The sequence below is a fragment of the Scheffersomyces xylosifermentans genome (genome assembly GCF_036884685.1).
Source record: "Scheffersomyces xylosifermentans strain CBS 12540 chromosome Unknown RJT20scaffold_8, whole genome shotgun sequence".
Classification (NCBI taxonomy): Eukaryota; Fungi; Ascomycota; class Pichiomycetes; order Serinales; family Debaryomycetaceae; genus Scheffersomyces; species Scheffersomyces xylosifermentans.
The window spans coordinates 475,798-491,850 of NW_027042946.1; the positions used below are offsets into that span (position 1 = coordinate 475,798).

The 16,053-nt window shown below is 41.4% G+C and overlaps 6 protein-coding genes across 6 annotated transcripts; 1 reads left to right on the forward strand and 5 right to left on the reverse strand. All coding sequences in view use genetic code 12, as the record gives it.

Annotated features, from left to right (window-relative positions):
* Nucleotides 1-515: 515 nt before the first annotated feature.
* On the reverse strand, nucleotides 516-1,595 carry PEX19 (Pex19p; the record flags this gene model as incomplete). Its single annotated transcript, XM_064915626.1, has 1 exon — nucleotides 516-1,595. One exon carries the CDS (start codon nucleotides 1,593-1,595, stop codon nucleotides 516-518), a length of 1,080 nt encoding a protein of 359 aa, XP_064771871.1.
* Nucleotides 1,596-3,548: 1,953 nt separating this feature from the next.
* PTC5 (type 2C protein phosphatase) lies at nucleotides 3,549-5,677 on the reverse strand. The gene has a single exon (XM_064917953.1). It carries the CDS (start codon nucleotides 5,554-5,556, stop codon nucleotides 3,640-3,642), a length of 1,917 nt encoding a protein of 638 aa, XP_064771872.1. The 5' UTR covers nucleotides 5,557-5,677; the 3' UTR covers nucleotides 3,549-3,639.
* A 1,501-nt stretch (nucleotides 5,678-7,178) lies between these two features.
* Nucleotides 7,179-8,013, reverse strand: RPS20 (40S ribosomal protein uS10). Its single transcript, XM_064917954.1, has one exon. It carries the CDS (start codon nucleotides 7,980-7,982, stop codon nucleotides 7,542-7,544), a length of 441 nt encoding a protein of 146 aa, XP_064771873.1. The 5' UTR covers nucleotides 7,983-8,013; the 3' UTR covers nucleotides 7,179-7,541.
* Nucleotides 8,014-9,015: 1,002 nt separating this feature from the next.
* Nucleotides 9,016-9,940, reverse strand: RJT20DRAFT_131213 (uncharacterized protein). The gene has a single exon (XM_064917955.1). It carries the CDS (start codon nucleotides 9,926-9,928, stop codon nucleotides 9,062-9,064), a length of 867 nt encoding a protein of 288 aa, XP_064771874.1. The 5' UTR covers nucleotides 9,929-9,940; the 3' UTR covers nucleotides 9,016-9,061.
* Nucleotides 9,941-11,143: 1,203 nt separating this feature from the next.
* On the forward strand, nucleotides 11,144-14,206 carry DCP2 (decapping enzyme complex catalytic subunit). The gene has a single exon (XM_064917956.1). The coding sequence runs from the start codon at nucleotides 11,258-11,260 to the stop codon at nucleotides 14,165-14,167; it is 2,910 nt and encodes a 969-aa protein (XP_064771875.1). The 5' UTR covers nucleotides 11,144-11,257; the 3' UTR covers nucleotides 14,168-14,206.
* RJT20DRAFT_131215 (uncharacterized protein) lies at nucleotides 14,207-15,899 on the reverse strand. The gene has a single exon (XM_064917957.1). The coding sequence runs from the start codon at nucleotides 15,848-15,850 to the stop codon at nucleotides 14,363-14,365; it is 1,488 nt and encodes a 495-aa protein (XP_064771876.1). The 5' UTR covers nucleotides 15,851-15,899; the 3' UTR covers nucleotides 14,207-14,362.
* Between the last annotated feature and the right edge of the window lie 154 nt (nucleotides 15,900-16,053).

Consider the following 16,053-nt stretch of genomic DNA (forward strand, 5'->3'; position numbering starts at 1 on the left):
CCACCTCTACTGTGTATTGTTAGTATATCCTCGGTAAAACTATACCTCGCTATGGTTACCGTGTTGCTGGGGCCAGAAAGAGTTGCAATTACGAGATCCGAATTGGGTGCTTTTTGACAGAGAGAGGCATGGGATCTTTTGCAATCTAGATACGATTGCAAATGAATGTGTTTATGTCATCGGAGTTATCGATAATTTAGACCAGAAGGAAGTTGTAGAATTCACATTTAACAGTTATGGAATTCACAGTTAACTATTTTACATTTCCATCTTGTTTCTCATGAAAGATTAGAATAACATTAATATTATTAAATAGAGATTTTACAGAATAACCATATCGGCAAAAAATCAATACTATATCGAATTTCAGTCGATATCATGCTTTTGATAGTACACTCATTCTTCAACAAAACTTTAAAGAGCAAGCTGTACTTGGCCATCCGATGTGTAATGTGTATAAATAAGCTAATCAAATGAAATCAGCAACATCGAGCTGCTGTACCATAGTAGTCTGTTTATTGCTGCTTGCAGCCCTCCTCTAATTCCTTCTCGAAATTTTCAGGGAGGTCCTTGTCGTTGAAAGCAAATGGATCGTTCTTTCCACCTCCAAGACCCCCAAGACTGCCCAAACCTGGAATTTCTCCAGCTTCACCCACTAACTCAGATGGTGGCTGGCCCATCTCTTGCAACGACTCCAATAAAGTATTCACCTTCTCTCTTTTATCTTTTTGGTCGTCAGAATAGCCTGGAGCATCGAACACAGCCAAGATCTCACTAGTGATCTCGTATTGCTTAGTGTATTGAGTATACTGGAAATCCGATATCACGCCCTTCTTCTCCTTCAAGTAATCAGGAAGCTTAGAGTTAAGGTCCTTAATTGGCTCGTATAACACTTCTTTGGTAGACAATTGTTCTAACATGTCGACCAATAACTTAGACATATCCATGTCACCACCCTCACCGGCTCCACCCATGCCAGCTAATAATTGGGACAACATGTCTTCTGGATTAGCACTGGATGGATCGTTCTTAATCTTTTCATCGACAGTATCACCCGATTTCTTCAAACGTTCCATGGTTTCCTTCATGACATATTCGAAGTTGTAAGGCTTTTTTGCCTCAGCTTCGGCTTCTTCTCTGTGGTTCAATTCGAATTGTTTGACCAAGTCGGCAAATTGATCCTTAGTTTCTGGATCGGATATATTCAAGTCTTTGATCAATTCCTCGATGTTATTCTTGAACTCGTCGTCAAGAGGAGCATCAGGCTTAGGAGCAGAAGCATTTGCTGCTTCCTTGCCAGTGGTAGAGCCAGCGGCATCGGTGACAATTCCAGATCCTGGAGGTTTGTTCAACACATCGTCAGCGAAGTCATCCAAAAGATCGTCTAAGTCATCCAAGTCGTCATCTTTGGATGATGGAACGACTGGAGCAGCAACTTTGGCTTCGGTTGGCTCAGTTGCTTTGACTGGCTCAGCTGGTTTGACTGCATCAACAGACTTGGTTGTAGTAGCAGTTGCTGAAGGGGTTTCCACGCAGTTGATCTCCACTGGAGCCGGAGTCTTATCTTGGGCTATGGTTTCTTTGATATCGGACATTGTGTTGTGAAGTGGATATCTGAGTGATTATTAAATTGATATTGTGACAGGTCACTTTCTTGTGTTAATGAAAAAGATGGTAGATTATAGATACTGGATCTGATTGTCTATAGCGGGTAAAGTACTGAATACCACTGAGTACTGTTATATAGTTGTGTGATATTTGAATGATTCACTGTAAATACTTTGATTATTCAGTCAACGGCTATTGATCGGTAAAAGAGCAAGTGGCAGTGAAGATAATGAAGCAAAAGAAAGTGAAAAATGATATTAAAAATCAAAGGAAATAAAAATTCAAATGAAAATGAAATCAAAGTTGAGTCAAATGAAAAGTGAACAGTGAAAAGTGATAAGTGAAAAGTTCAAATGTTCAAAATGTTCAGTTAAAACAGATTCCCCACAGGAAGCCGACAGTACGATACAAAGAACGGTTCAGAAGAAGAAAGAAGAAGAAAACAGGAACGAGATACTCACAGAGTGAGACACTTTACAAAGAGAGACACTACGACAAATGTACTCGCACAGCAAATCAATGACACTGGATAATCAGAAAGGATCAGAAAGTATGGGGAAAAGAACAAAGAACCTCGGGTCAGGCCGACAGAGAGAAACCAGTTTGATGGGGTGTGTACCGAGTGAGTGTAGCACGAGCGAGGAATAAGCGATATCTATGTATAAGTGGTAAATAGTAGAAGGAAGAATTAGCGAGGGTGCGGGAAGTAAGTAGTAACAGTAACAGTGACAGTAAGAAGGGAAAGTGGCAGTGACCAGTGACAAGTGAAATAGTCATGAGACAGGGAGAAGTGACAAGAAAGAAGCACTGTCCAGGAAATGGTGGGTTAGTGAATGAGTGTGAGTGTGAGTGTGAGATCTCACGTTGTGAAGCGAGAGAGAGTTCTTTAGAGTTAGAGTTCTTTAGCGTTAAAGAGTTTTAGAACAAAGAAGTTACAGTGAAAGAGAGAGAGAGAGAGAGAGACATAGTAACTAGCGAGACAATGGCATTGAATAAAACGAGAAATACACATACTCAGGGAGGAGTAAAAGCCAAGAAGATTCAACATGAGAAGCATAAATAGTGGGGAAGAGGAATTGTGCAGGGGACGGGGCCAAAGAAATAAAGAAATAAATTGGAAGCTTTCAATAACACCAATAGCAGGAGTACCAGCAATAAGAGGAGTACCAGCAATAACACCATTAGCACCAGCAGTAGCACCTAGAACAGCACCATAACAACATTAGTAGACGGAGAAGGGTGAACTTATATGATTTTATGGCGTGAGATCATGACGAGATATGAGATAGAGAAGCAGCTATGTACGATGATAGGTTTTCATATTGATTTACACACGTGAAAATTGTTTGTGAATAGAATGCAAGTGTATACAAACACAAACGATAATGAACTGACCGAGTCGTAATGTCAATTAAATTCTGATTTTTTCAAGACATTGGCAAAGAAGCTATCGATAAAAGACCAGGTAAGGCACCACTTTTCTCACCGAGAGCAGAGCAAGATACATTTAAAATTTACCGAGAAATGGCCGTCGGTAACAGAAGAAATCTAATTCTTCTGACGGGGTGTGGGGGACAGAACGCTCAGCAAGCGGGGGAATTAGCCTCACTAAATTTTAGCGAGAGATCCCAATTGCTGCGAAATAATTCTCCCACTAGACGATGATAGAAGTATTGATTGTTGTCAGTGATGGGGGCAATTAGGTAGAATGAGCAATAAAACATAAGGGAATTGGACCAGAATAGAGAAATTTTCCTTGTATTAGAACCTTGTAATAGTAAGTTTTGATCCTCTTGTGTAAAAGGAGGTAGATCTCAACTTTGACTTAATTCTTCTTCGACTTGTTCGCTATTCTTCTCTCCAACGGGGTTACAGTTCTATTAAGTGAATGCTACACTCTCAATTTCCACCTACACTCGTCTAACTACATCTAACCATATCTCTTTCGCTTATCTCGCTACTATATTAACGATGTATAAATAGAATCAGCTACGACCTAAGGTACGCGGCCTCTTGCATTTCTAATAATGACTACAATTTGGGTTTGGCTGCTCCCTGTCCTCCAGCAGTGGCATCCCCATTGATCTCGAGCCTACCTGCTTCGTCCACCCCGCGTGGATCTTTCCCGAAGAATACCACTGTGACGGTCAAGTCATCTCTATAACGTCTAGATACAGGGTTGGGGATGGAAATAAGCATGGAAGTTTGCTCCTTAGATCCTCCATTGGACAATGCATTTCTTATCAAGTGAGTCGACACATTTCTATCCTCCAAGAGGAAAGCTCCCGTAGATCCTTTGGTCTTACGGATCGGCTTCTTGGAAGACTTATCGTTAGTGACGTCATTGACTTCTGGAAGTTTGTTCTCTGTAGACCCAAAAATATCCCAAAAGGACTTCTGTGGCTTGATCATTTTCTCCTTTTCCATCCATTTGACTACCAATCCGACAATTTCTTCGTTGGTGAGCATCTCGTAGAGTCCATCTGATGCCATAACAAGGAAGTCGTTATTTTCAGGGTTGATTTTGGTAGTGGTAATAACTGGCTCTGCAGTGACATATGGAGGTGATTGGAGATGGTTTGGAAGTCTCTTTCCAAAGAATTGCTTGTATATACGTTCCTGGATCGAAGCAGGCAACTTGTAACGACAATCTCCAAATGCTCTAGTAGGCTCTAAACTGCCCAAAACACGACCATTTCTGATCACCTTGGATTCGTCTGGATGTTCACTGATAATACGGGCAACTTCAGTAGGATTCGATCCCGTTTGATCAATACTTAGTTGTTTGACGGTCCACTGGTTGTCCTTGTACGATCCAAGGATTGCTCTGGAGTCTCCTGTAACGGCAACCTTTAACATGTTGCTATTAGTGTCGTAGAACGAGAGCAATGCACATGATCCAGATAATGCAGGCATGAGAAGCTCTGCAGCTTTGGCCTTATTGTTGTCGTTCAAAAGCTTCTCGATGTTCTTATTCACTAACTCATGGTCCAATTTCAAGAACCCGTTCTTAATGGCCTGGTCGATAGTAGCACTATTAGGGACGTACCTTAAATTATCTTCGTTGGCAGGTTTGAATATAGTTCCAAGTTCACTGATGATATAGGAAATCAATTGATCTCTGAGCTTGCTACTGGTTGTCCAACCTCCATGACCGTCAAATACACCAAAGAACATCCAGTCCGTGGATGCCTTGATGTTATTATCCTGAAGAATAGGCACTTGTACTATTTCCTCTGCTCTGTCGTCCTCTATGGGAGAATTCGATGGTAACTGACAAATATCGTATCTTGTCACACCTTTTCCTCTATTTACAAAGTAGGATTCTTCGAATTGTCTCAATTTGGTCGACACTTGTTCCTCATTGAGCAAGAACACTCCTTCCTTATGCTGTTGGTGAGAGATGGAGTTCTTCTGATGCATTGACGATGTCAGAGTAGAAAAGTACTTCTTGTCGTCAGCGGAGGTGGGCGATGACGTGAGCAATCTGGCAGTGGTGGAACCATTGCTGCCGTTGACTCCATTCAGCGATGGCAATGTGTCTAGATTGTAGTAATTGGACAGATTGAATGTGATATAGGAGCCGACAATGATAATGCCAGAGACAAGAGCAACGTTTCTTGTCTTATATGTGGAGTTGGCTCCGTTCGAACTGCCATTTCCATGGTTTGTATTGCTATTCCTTCTGTATGATGAAGCGTTGGCAGCACTGCTAGCAGAATTACCATTGCCAGTAGACCTACTGGTCGAAGCGGACCTCGATTGGCTCGTAGAACTGGTTCCGTTGCGGACCATACATTGCTTGTTGAATTTGGCCAACTTCGCTCTGCCCACAAGCGCCGATTTGGACGACGATGCTGCGGTGGTTAGCATCCTCTTGTTGAGGTTCTGGAGCTGCTTGTTGGTAACATAGAGAAGCCGAGGCCTGACGGCAAGAACGTACACCATGGCTGCTGGAAACGGGCTGAGGTGTCGAGTCGCGATGGGGGCTACTATTGGTCCTACTTAGAAGACTAGCGCCGAGAACAAACGTGAGGATTAATTCAGTTTCTGAGAAACAACCATCATTATCACTAGTAATAATTATCAGTTGTAGTGAGGAATTCGATGAAACCTCATTCGTAAAAAAGAAACGGGGGAGCCGGAGGAGAGGTTGTGCACGTGATGTGGAGAGGAAAAGTGAGTGAGGAAGGGAAGGAGAGTGAGGGAAGGAGAGTGAGAGTGAGAGAGTGAGAAAGAAGACTGTGTGTAGAGGAAAGGTGGAGTATGGAAGTATGGAGTATGGAAGTATGGAGAATGGAGGATGGAGTTATTGGGAGGATGGAGTAATGGTGTCACTGCGAGAGTTGGTATGGAGGTATGCGATTGAGTTATGTGATGGAGGGTACAAGTAGAAGTACATGGATAGTAAATGTACATGGATAGTAGATGTACATGGATAGTAGATGTACATGTAGATGCGTAGACGTATATGTAAATGGAGAGGAAGCTGAGCCATTTTTTTCTTCAGTGAGTGTACATTCTCGATGACATTGACGAGAGAATATATGACTACACGAATGTAGTCTACTTACAATAGAGAGAGACTATCTCAAATAGACAGACGGACAAATTCTGCGATGGAGATTTCACAAACTCTTCTTATGTCATATTTCAGAATTATAAAGAAAGAGGCTGAGAAAGAGCTGCTGTGCTCCTATTAAGACTTACGAAGTAAAAAGGTACGGGATTCACATTATCCATTGTCATTTTTTAGGAGAAGCGAGTTAAAAGGAGGCTGCAGGCTCGTACAATTGCTGGAAAACTCAGACCAAACGAATTGTACAGCTGTTATCCTTTGTTCTCCCCCTTCGTTTGCTGTACGTCAAGCAAAAAAGGTTGCTAAAAGCCTTACGGTTGGGAATGATGAAGAGGAATAGGTGACATTTCCGGTCTGGATCACGTGATATGGATTTTATATGATCTGGCGTGGGATAAGGCTTGTGAAAAGGAGTGAAGTTGTAGATAAGAGAATACGGAGATGACGGTTCGGGCATTTATTTGGTTGGTGTCTGTAAAGAAGCTCGTCTTCAGAGTAGAATTGTAATCGTGCATTTCAGTATTCCAACTGAAAAATCGAACCACTTTACAAATTAGCTGTAATTCAGGCGATAAGTCAAAGAAGGGTGGCCCTGAGCATGCAAAGCGATTGCGAAAACATGTGAAGAAAGCAAATACATATCTTGAAGAAAGCTAGTGAACCGTGGAAGTAAAGTACGAGAATTTTAGAGAAGCTTGAAGAGGATAATTCTGTGGCTGTGGAAACGCTAGTACAACCGAACAAAAGAAGAAAATGACAGTATTGGCCTACCGTTGATCGGTTGTTCTCCTCATACTCCGATAATCAAGAGAATGAAAGATTATGGAATCAGATATAGCGTATGGTAGCGCCACATAACCTTATCTATTATTCTTATAGTATTCTCAGCTAACGCTCTTTACAATAAAGTGAAATATAGCTCAATATTGGAACACGTTAAACCACTATTCATGTTTCGTCAACTCACTTATACTCTACGAAAATAGTAATATTTTTGTTTGAATTAACCGACAAATGTATTAAATGATAATTTATACAAACCAAACCTTCCGTCTAAAAACTTATACTTGAATTATTATACCAAATCCTGATAGCAACACCACAACGTCTGTATATTACCTAAAATATACGGCACGCCTAGAGCACTTGGATACAATGTCCCCTTACAGAGCAAGAGATTGCGCTCTTGTTCAATATTCAATGCACTTACAAATATACTTAGTATATTCGTTGCATACAAATGAGTATCACCTCTCCATTTTACCACTTCTCTAATATCTCCCTTCAATGATACAGATTAAATAAACGTCTAGTATTGGCTCGACCCATACGATGATATAGCCACACCAACCGCTTAAGCAGCGATGGTGACCTCAACATCCACACCTGGCTCGATGGTGATTTGAGTGATCTTCTTGACGGTAGCAGCTGGGGCTTGCAAGTCAATAACTCTCTTGTGGATTCTCATCTCGTAAGCGTCCCAAGTCTTAGAACCCTCACCATTTGGAGTCTTTCTGGTGGTGATCTTCAAGACCTTGGTTGGCATTCTAACAGGACCCTTCTTGATAATGTCGTTTTGGACGGCATTCTTGATGATGTTAGCAGAGACAGATTCTAATTGCTTGACCTTGGTGGAGGTCAAAGTAATTCTGATCTTGTGGATGGCTTCGACTTCTTGTTCGACCTTTTCCTTGTTGATTGGAGCAGACATGTTGACGGTTGTTAGTTTCGACGTTGTTGATTCCAAAAGAACATCTCCATAAAAACTTTTATTAAACCACTCTGAAAAATCCATACAAACGTTTGGTAAAAAAATTTCAGTATTCACGTGACTGAAAATTTATGAGTGCGAAGGTCATTGTGTGAGGGAGGGCTGGAGCCCTAATAATACTATAAGAGACGATGCGAAAGCAGGGTACTCAGAGCATTCTAATGGTGTTCTGGTAGCGATCTACAGAATCGAATCTACAATAGCCAATACAAGATATGGCACTATGGCACTACGTGGGTAAAGCAGTTCTCTATGAGTAGTCTAATTGAGCTATATGACTATATGGTCCAAAAGAATACTATTATTCACTATTTTCTATGTTAGAATTTGATGCGTAGAAATTCATTCGCCTCGGCCAACTCAACGTATGTCAGATAACAATTAATAAGGTTTTCTCCATGGGTTTTATTTTGGATTGTCAGAGAGATTCCCAATTGAAAGTTCATCATAATAATGAGTTTCCACGAGACCAATGTTCATGGTGCTATACATACAATTTTGTCTCCTAAGATGATGTGTTTGGAAGCACTACTGTAGTATAGATAATCATTAGAAACATATTTTAACAAGCGAAGAAGAATGAAAATTTTAGTCACGTGCCTGAGAATGATCCGGGTAACATGGCAAGATCCAATAGCTGCAAATTCAGTTGTTACCAAAGGCCCTCTTTTGAAGGTACCCAAAGAGATATTAAGGTACTTCGGTGTGGTGTGCGGTGAGCTTTTGTTTGAAAGGGTTTTAAGTTTCGAGGAACGTTGAGTGGGAGTAGTTTGTTGATTTTTTTTTTGATTTTGTAGTAAGCTGGGGCAAGTAGTACCCCCTCCTAACTAATTGCTATTACTTAGTTACTAGCGAGTTAGAGCGACGGGTAATAATATTTAACCTTATTGGCATAGTTTTGAACAGCAATGCTATTGTTAGTAGTTGGCCTTCCTTTTATCCTTCCTTGTATAGCCAGAACACAAAAAGATATATCTGCTGTGAGGCTCTTAACAACACCATCATCTCTCCCTCCCTATGGTTTCTTAAATAATTCTCTACGTCTACGTTTCTTTTCACATGTTTTCACTTAGGGGATCTATATTACAAGTTTATTTACATGATCAGGTCGAAAGAGCATTTAACTCCTTCTCCAAGCCCTTGACACATTTCCACATCAAAGCCAGCTCTTCTTCATTGGAATACCCACTAGTCGCCCACCTAATCTTACCGTTGTGGTCCAACAAGTAGATATATCCAGAGCACATGTTGTCACAATATAACTTTTCACGCACGTCGTACTGGAAGATATGATCAGGAAGAATGAAGTACTTTCCATGTCTTTCTGGGGCAATTGTCTTCTTGATACTGGACTTGGAAAGGCCCAAAAAGAAACCCTTCATCCAGTTCTGTGGAATATTTATATCAATAATTTGTCCCTTTGGATATTTACTCTGAAATTCTGTGTAGTCTCCACCAGCGAAGTCTTTGCCTTCTTCCTTAAAGTATGTATGACTACATTGCTCTCCAGAAACTGTAGAGTATAATCTTACAATGCTGACTTTTCCCGTCAAAATCTCGTAAAGGCTCCTCTGCTGTCCGTCAAGAGTGGTCAGTATAAAATCCGGGAAGTACTTGGCCTTATCTTTCTTGAAGAATGAGATAGGCGGAGTGAAGATTTTACCATTTGTATTTCTAAACGACTTTGTTTCGTAGAAGGGTGAGTGCTTGATTTCGTAGTCTAATTTCTTCTGTCTTCTCTCCTTTGCTTCGGAGCTAAACAATTCCTCTTTTATGTTGGTCAACGAATATGTATCGCCGATCTTGTGGTTTAAAAGTATAGGAGAATCCAAACCAATAGGTTTGGTTATTGGTCGAGACTTCTCCAACGCAGGCTTGGATGCCTCCTTAAGAGTAGTTACAAAACGAGGACTTTTCCCATTTAATAGCGACGCCGATTGAGTAAATCTCCTCGCGGCTAGTCTATTCATTATCGTTTACAGCAATGAAATAAAAGTAATACAACAAAAAGACTAAACCATATATTCAAGAAAGACTTGGTGATACTTTTCACGAAGCATATTGGGGAAGTGTGTGCAGGATTTCGGATCGGGTTGATAGAAGAAGCTTGGAGAGGGTAGGAAGGAAGTGTTGGGTTGGTAGGGGAGGATGATATCGGGTCTATGAGGTATGAGGTATGAGGTTTTGTCAAAATGTCGGTGCCCATTCAACGTGAAATTGAATTTCTGAGGGACTCTTCATTATATATCTTATATTTTGAGCTATACCATTAACCATTTCATTGGTGTTGTTAATAGTCATGGTTATGGGTGGCTCGCTTCAGGGTAATTGTTACATTTTCTCTTTTACAACGTCAAAGAAAAGCCATCTCCAAAGAATTCTTGAATTTGAGTTGGTCCCGTAATGTATTTTTTTTTTTGAATAGGATTTTTATTGGAATTCGACTGATGTCATAAGCCGGCATAATCTTTTTTATTAAATTGAAATTACATCTTATCTCTCGTCTGATGCTAACAACCAATAATTCTGGAAACAGCCTCAAATCAAGACTACTACTCGTATAAGATCCACATGCCAGTTTATGTATCTTTCATTTTCCGATAAGGTGATAAACTCACCCACAAATATCCATTTCTGGCAGAACACAGCATCCAACGACATACCCTTGCACTTCTCCATTTTTCACCATACTCCGTAAACAAAATCCCCCGTTTCAACTTACCTCCAATCACTCTTCTCCCATAACTATTTCACCACCACCACTAACTGAACTGCTATCCACCACCACCACCACTGCTATCAAAAAGGCTGCAAATCTGTTCCCGAGTCTATATGCCGTACCAACATTCACTAAACCCACACGTCTTATATGCAAACCACTTATATCACCACTTTTAACCATGTACCAAAGAGGACGGATTTCATGAGAAATCCCAATTTCAAGCATCCTGCGCAACCTTTTCACCTATCATAATAACCTATCCAATTTTCACCTCTTTTCCACCACTTCAATTACAACTTTTCTGCATAGCTAGTTTACACCCATGCCGCAACACAAATCAACACTATATGCAGCACACCAAAAATGGCAGGGTTACCCGGATCTCCACCAATTGGGTGCTTTCCAGCAAATGAAGAAATGGTTTTGAAGAAGAAACCTGAATGATTTCTATAAAGTTAGATACATAAATTTGAAGTAAACTGTACTATACTAGGCTCATTGCAAAGAGAACAAGCACATTAACAGTTCTACCGACTTTCACGCATCAGCCAGCCCGTGAAGATATAAAATACCCACGATGTCCGTTAACTTGCGAGACGGCTTGGCCAACCAGCCAGTGGATCGAGTTCTCGAAGATCTCTTGGTTAGGTTCGTGGTCAATTGCCCCGAAGAGGATCTTTCGTCGCTTGAGAGAGTGTTCTTCCATGTAGAAGAAGCTCAATGGTTTTACACCGATTTTCTCCGTGTACTTAACCCAGCATTACCGTCTATGAAGATGAAATCGTTCTGTAGTAAGCTTCTAGAGAAGTGTCCATTGATATGGAAATGGGGAGATCCCTCGGACGCCCTTGCTCGCTTCGGAAAGTATAAATCGACCATTCCCGTGCGAGGTGTGGCCTTGTTCAACAAGGAGTTGTCCAAAGTGGTATTGGTGAAGGGAACTGAATCTAATACATGGTCGTTTCCAAGAGGAAAGATCTCCAAGGATGAGTCAGATATCGACTGTGCCGTCAGAGAAGTGGAAGAAGAAACCGGTTTCAGTGCCAAGGATCTCATCAACGAGAATGACGTGGTGGAAAGAACCATTAAGGGAAAAAATTACAAGATATACCTCGTAAGGAACGTGCCAGAAGACTACGAATTCCAGCCAATGGCCAGGAATGAAATCGCCAAAATTCAATGGCATGACATCAAGTCTTTACAGAAGAAGATTAATAAAACACCTAATCAGTACTTTATCGTAAGTACAGTCATAAAGCCAATCATTGGCTGGATCAACAAAACTAGAGGAGTGGTTGATGAAGAGGAATTGATGCTCAAGGCAGAAATCAGATTAAAGGCATTGCTTGGATTAAACCAACAGGAAGACAAGAATGTAGATGCTGGAAGAGAGCTCTTGAATATCCTCCAGAAGGTCAATGTCAATCCCACTCAAAATGGACAAGACAACATAGTAATACCTGCTCAGATCCCTCAACAGAATCAAAATAGCGAGCAGCAGATGCAGAAGTACATCCAATTTGCACTTCCACAACATTTACAGAACCAGATTCCATACTTTGCACCTGGTCCTGGTTCGCAACCCATGTACCCATTCTACAATCCACATGGTTACTATCCAGGGGGGTCTGTACCTCCTCCGATTATGACTCCTCTTCCTCTTCCTTTCCAGACAATAGCCTCGCCTGAAAGGCAAAATCATCAAGAACCTCAATACCAACTTCAACAGCCTAATCCCCAGTCATTTCAAAAGCCATCTGCTATCACCAAGTCTACTCTGGTGAACTCCAAAGAGTTTTTATCGATTTTAAACACCAAATCGTCCAAGAAGGCAGATGATGAGATTAAAGATCCTTCATTAAAGGCTTCTGAGACCGAGAGCAACCGTTCAAAGGCCCAGAATTTGCTCAGCTTAGTGGGCAAAAAGAATAAAGAATCCAGCAGCACGCCACAGTCCTTGTTAGATATTATAAACCACAAGCAAGAACCACAGACGGAAGACAGTCTTTTGGATATACTCAATAAAAAGAGTAGCAAGCCCGAAGTAAAATCTCAAGAACATACTGCCAACACCAGCTCTGTTTCAAACAGTGCAGGTTTCTTGGGAAGCACACACCAAGCATCTAATGAATTGGAAGAATCCATCAGGCTGAGCGGAAGCCATGGATTTGCAGCCAATCCGGCTCCAGGAAAGAAGCTCACCCTCTTGAAACGCCCAGCAGATGCTCCTCCAAGTGGCGGCAAGAGCAAAGACTCTGCCGAATTGCTCAGTCTCTTGGGCAAGTCGAACAAAACACAAGAGAGTACAGGAGCCAACGGAGCACCTAGATCAACTTCTAACGAGCTTCTTGGACTTTTAAAGAAAGAAACCACAGCAACCACCCCAACTGGTACGAATAAGACCTCTTCTTCCAATGAACTTCTTAGTCTCTTGAAAAGAGCGCCTAAAGAAGATGTTTCAGTGCCGCAAACATCAGAGTCTGTTAAGCCTCCTGTCACCTCATCGCAAGAGCTTTTAGGTTTACTCAATAAGAAGAAGTTGCATACAATTGAGGTTGATCATACTTCTTCCAATGAGTTATTGGGTCTCCTTAACAAGAAGCCAGTCCAAGCTTCTCCCAAAGTGGACGCTCAATCGACCAATGGTTTGTTGAATCTTCTTCATAAAAATGTTGCACCAACTGCAAATGGGAAGGTTGATAGTCCAGCACAGGGTGCTTCCATTGATATATTGGGAATGCTTAATGGACAAAAATCTCCACAGGTACAACCACCAGTTCAGAACGCATCCAATGAGTTACTTGGACTTATTAATAAGAATGTCGCTCCACGAGCTCAGACTCAAACAGCATTTATACAGCCTACCAACCAATTTCATGACCAGCAACCTATCTCGAATCCTGTTGATACATTTGATAATTTTGAGGATTTTGAGGATTTTGAGGATTTTGGAGCCTCGGATAACCAATTATTGGGAAAGACTTCTTTCCGTAATTTTGATATAGCTAGTGACGAGGAGGATGTAGATCATTTACTCGACGAGTTCTCTGATCCTTTTGTCCCTGCTTCTGCTGACTTGTCTGAAAAGTCGTTCTCTACTCCAAGAGACTTCTTCCAGGAAGCTAAGCAAGATACCGAGCCCAAGAAGAACCGTATCAGAATCTTGAAACCTGGTGACACATTGAATGACTTATTTGCTGAAAACAAAAAGCAGACTCACTTGACATCGCCACCTCCTCAGCCAGCTGAGCATAAATTCAGCAACCCTCACGGCCAGAGCTTGTTGGCTTTGTTGAATGGAAAGAAGACTTCAGAGACTAGTCCAGCCCCTCCTAGTGATGGCTTCCAGTCTATATATGCCAGCCCATCTCCTGGGGTTGATTCTAATGCCCCTATATCCTTAGCCAATGCGCTTAGCAGTCAGGGAAGTCCAAATAAGAATTCGGCAAACATCTTGAAAGACTTACTTTGGAAGAGAGACGTTTAAAATCTCCTTAAAATTCTGGCATTTTCAATTCATTTGTAGTATTGCATTATAGTGTATATTAGTTCAAATTATACGAGTAGTATAAAGAGGTTGTGATTATTGTATCTTTACAGTTATGTACATATCAAGACAACTATGAGTATATCCATTGTAGCTTATCTTCCAAATGCTCTCTTCGATTTCTCTTGACCTTGCTTATGCTTCCAGACCACCAAAAAAGCTCTTTGCATCGGCTTTAATAGTGGGACGCCTTCTTGCGGTCCCATTCTTCGGTTTTCCTATAGTTGTCGACGTAGAAGAAGCTGGCTTGTACTGGTGGTTAATCATTATTGCTGTCTTGAAGTTGACCGTCTCGCCCTGGACCAATCTTGTGGCTCTTCGTTCTGCCCAGCTTGAAGTTAGTTTCCGAATTTTGTCTGCTTCGAAATCTGCTTGTGAGTAGCTCTCTCCATATATCATTATATCCAATTTTAGGGTTTCCTTTAAAGATGTCACCTCCTCAGGCTGTGTAGATAGCATGGCATTCAGGTCGTACTTAACGGACGTACACACTCTACTAGGATAAGAAGTGTATAGCTGTGCTAACTTCGTACCAATTGGTTGCCTAGCAAGTTCTAAAAGCTTCTTGCTGGAACGATCTTCCAACAGTAACCAATTGGTACCATCAAGATATCTGTCACGAGAAGGTTTGTCACGAATCCCCGATTTCGTGGGACTCGCCTCTGTTTCAATATATAGAAGACTGGTAAAGATAGTGGGGTCCTTAGAAAGATCCAATAAGCTTCGTATGGCCTTTTCCGTCACCCCAGGACAGCCACTGAGCCCTAAAACCTTCAACAGCTGTAATTGTCCATGCTTGATCTTCAGGCCAATATTGTAAATTAATTGGTCATCTACAACTTTCGAGTTGGAAAGGTTTAAACCAGTCAAATTTGCAATATTCAAGTACATCATGATGTCAAGCGTCAGAACCATATTTTCTGCCTTGGAAAGGTCTAAAAAGACTAGTGGTCTGTAGGACATCCTATTTATCTTCTGTACTACGTCTTTGGCATTGACATTGGCAAACAAGTTCTCGAATCGATGTCGCAGTTTCTTCTCTACCTTTTCATCGTAATTGTGATATCCTCCTAGTGACAAGAGTGTAGTTGTTATGTTTCTATTACTACTGAGCGTCTGCAAGGGAGAAGTTGTCAAACCAAACAGACCGCCAGAGAGATGACATCTGAAGTTAGGATCTTGCCCCAATAGTGATGAAAAGATGATGAAATTCCGAAATGAGTCTTTCTGGAACTTTAATACCATTTTCCATATTGCCATGGCCCATTGGGACGGTATTTCCTCTAAATCGTGTTCATCGATCTCATCGACTTCTTGAGCTATAGCCTTTACGCATATTGTGCTCAATTTGGAGACACGAGAACCTCGAGATTCCGTTCCTTTGGGAATCGCTGCTGGGAGCGGATGCATAGTATACCATGGATAGCTTGGTACGAGTGAGATTGTATCGATATAGGTTATGTCATTGGTTGAACCTCCAATTCTTCTCAAGTTATCTTCATAAGACAAATTGTCATTCTTCTTAGCCCGTTTGGGCCTCGGACCGTCACCATTATATGCCAAATTGGCCGCTTTTCGACTTCTTTTCCCGAGTCTTTTTCTAGCCCTTTTCCGAGGAGGCATGTTCACCCACGCCCACGTCCATAGATGTCACTTCTACCGTCTTTGACCCATATATATCCATGGTGATTACATTATAGCATCTTATGGGTACCTTCTCCACAAAGTTGCGCGCTACAAAGTGAAAAATTCATCTGCAGGAATGACGCATGTCTTTGTATGGCAACATACAGGACCCATCGAGATGCATTGAAAAAAATTGGTGC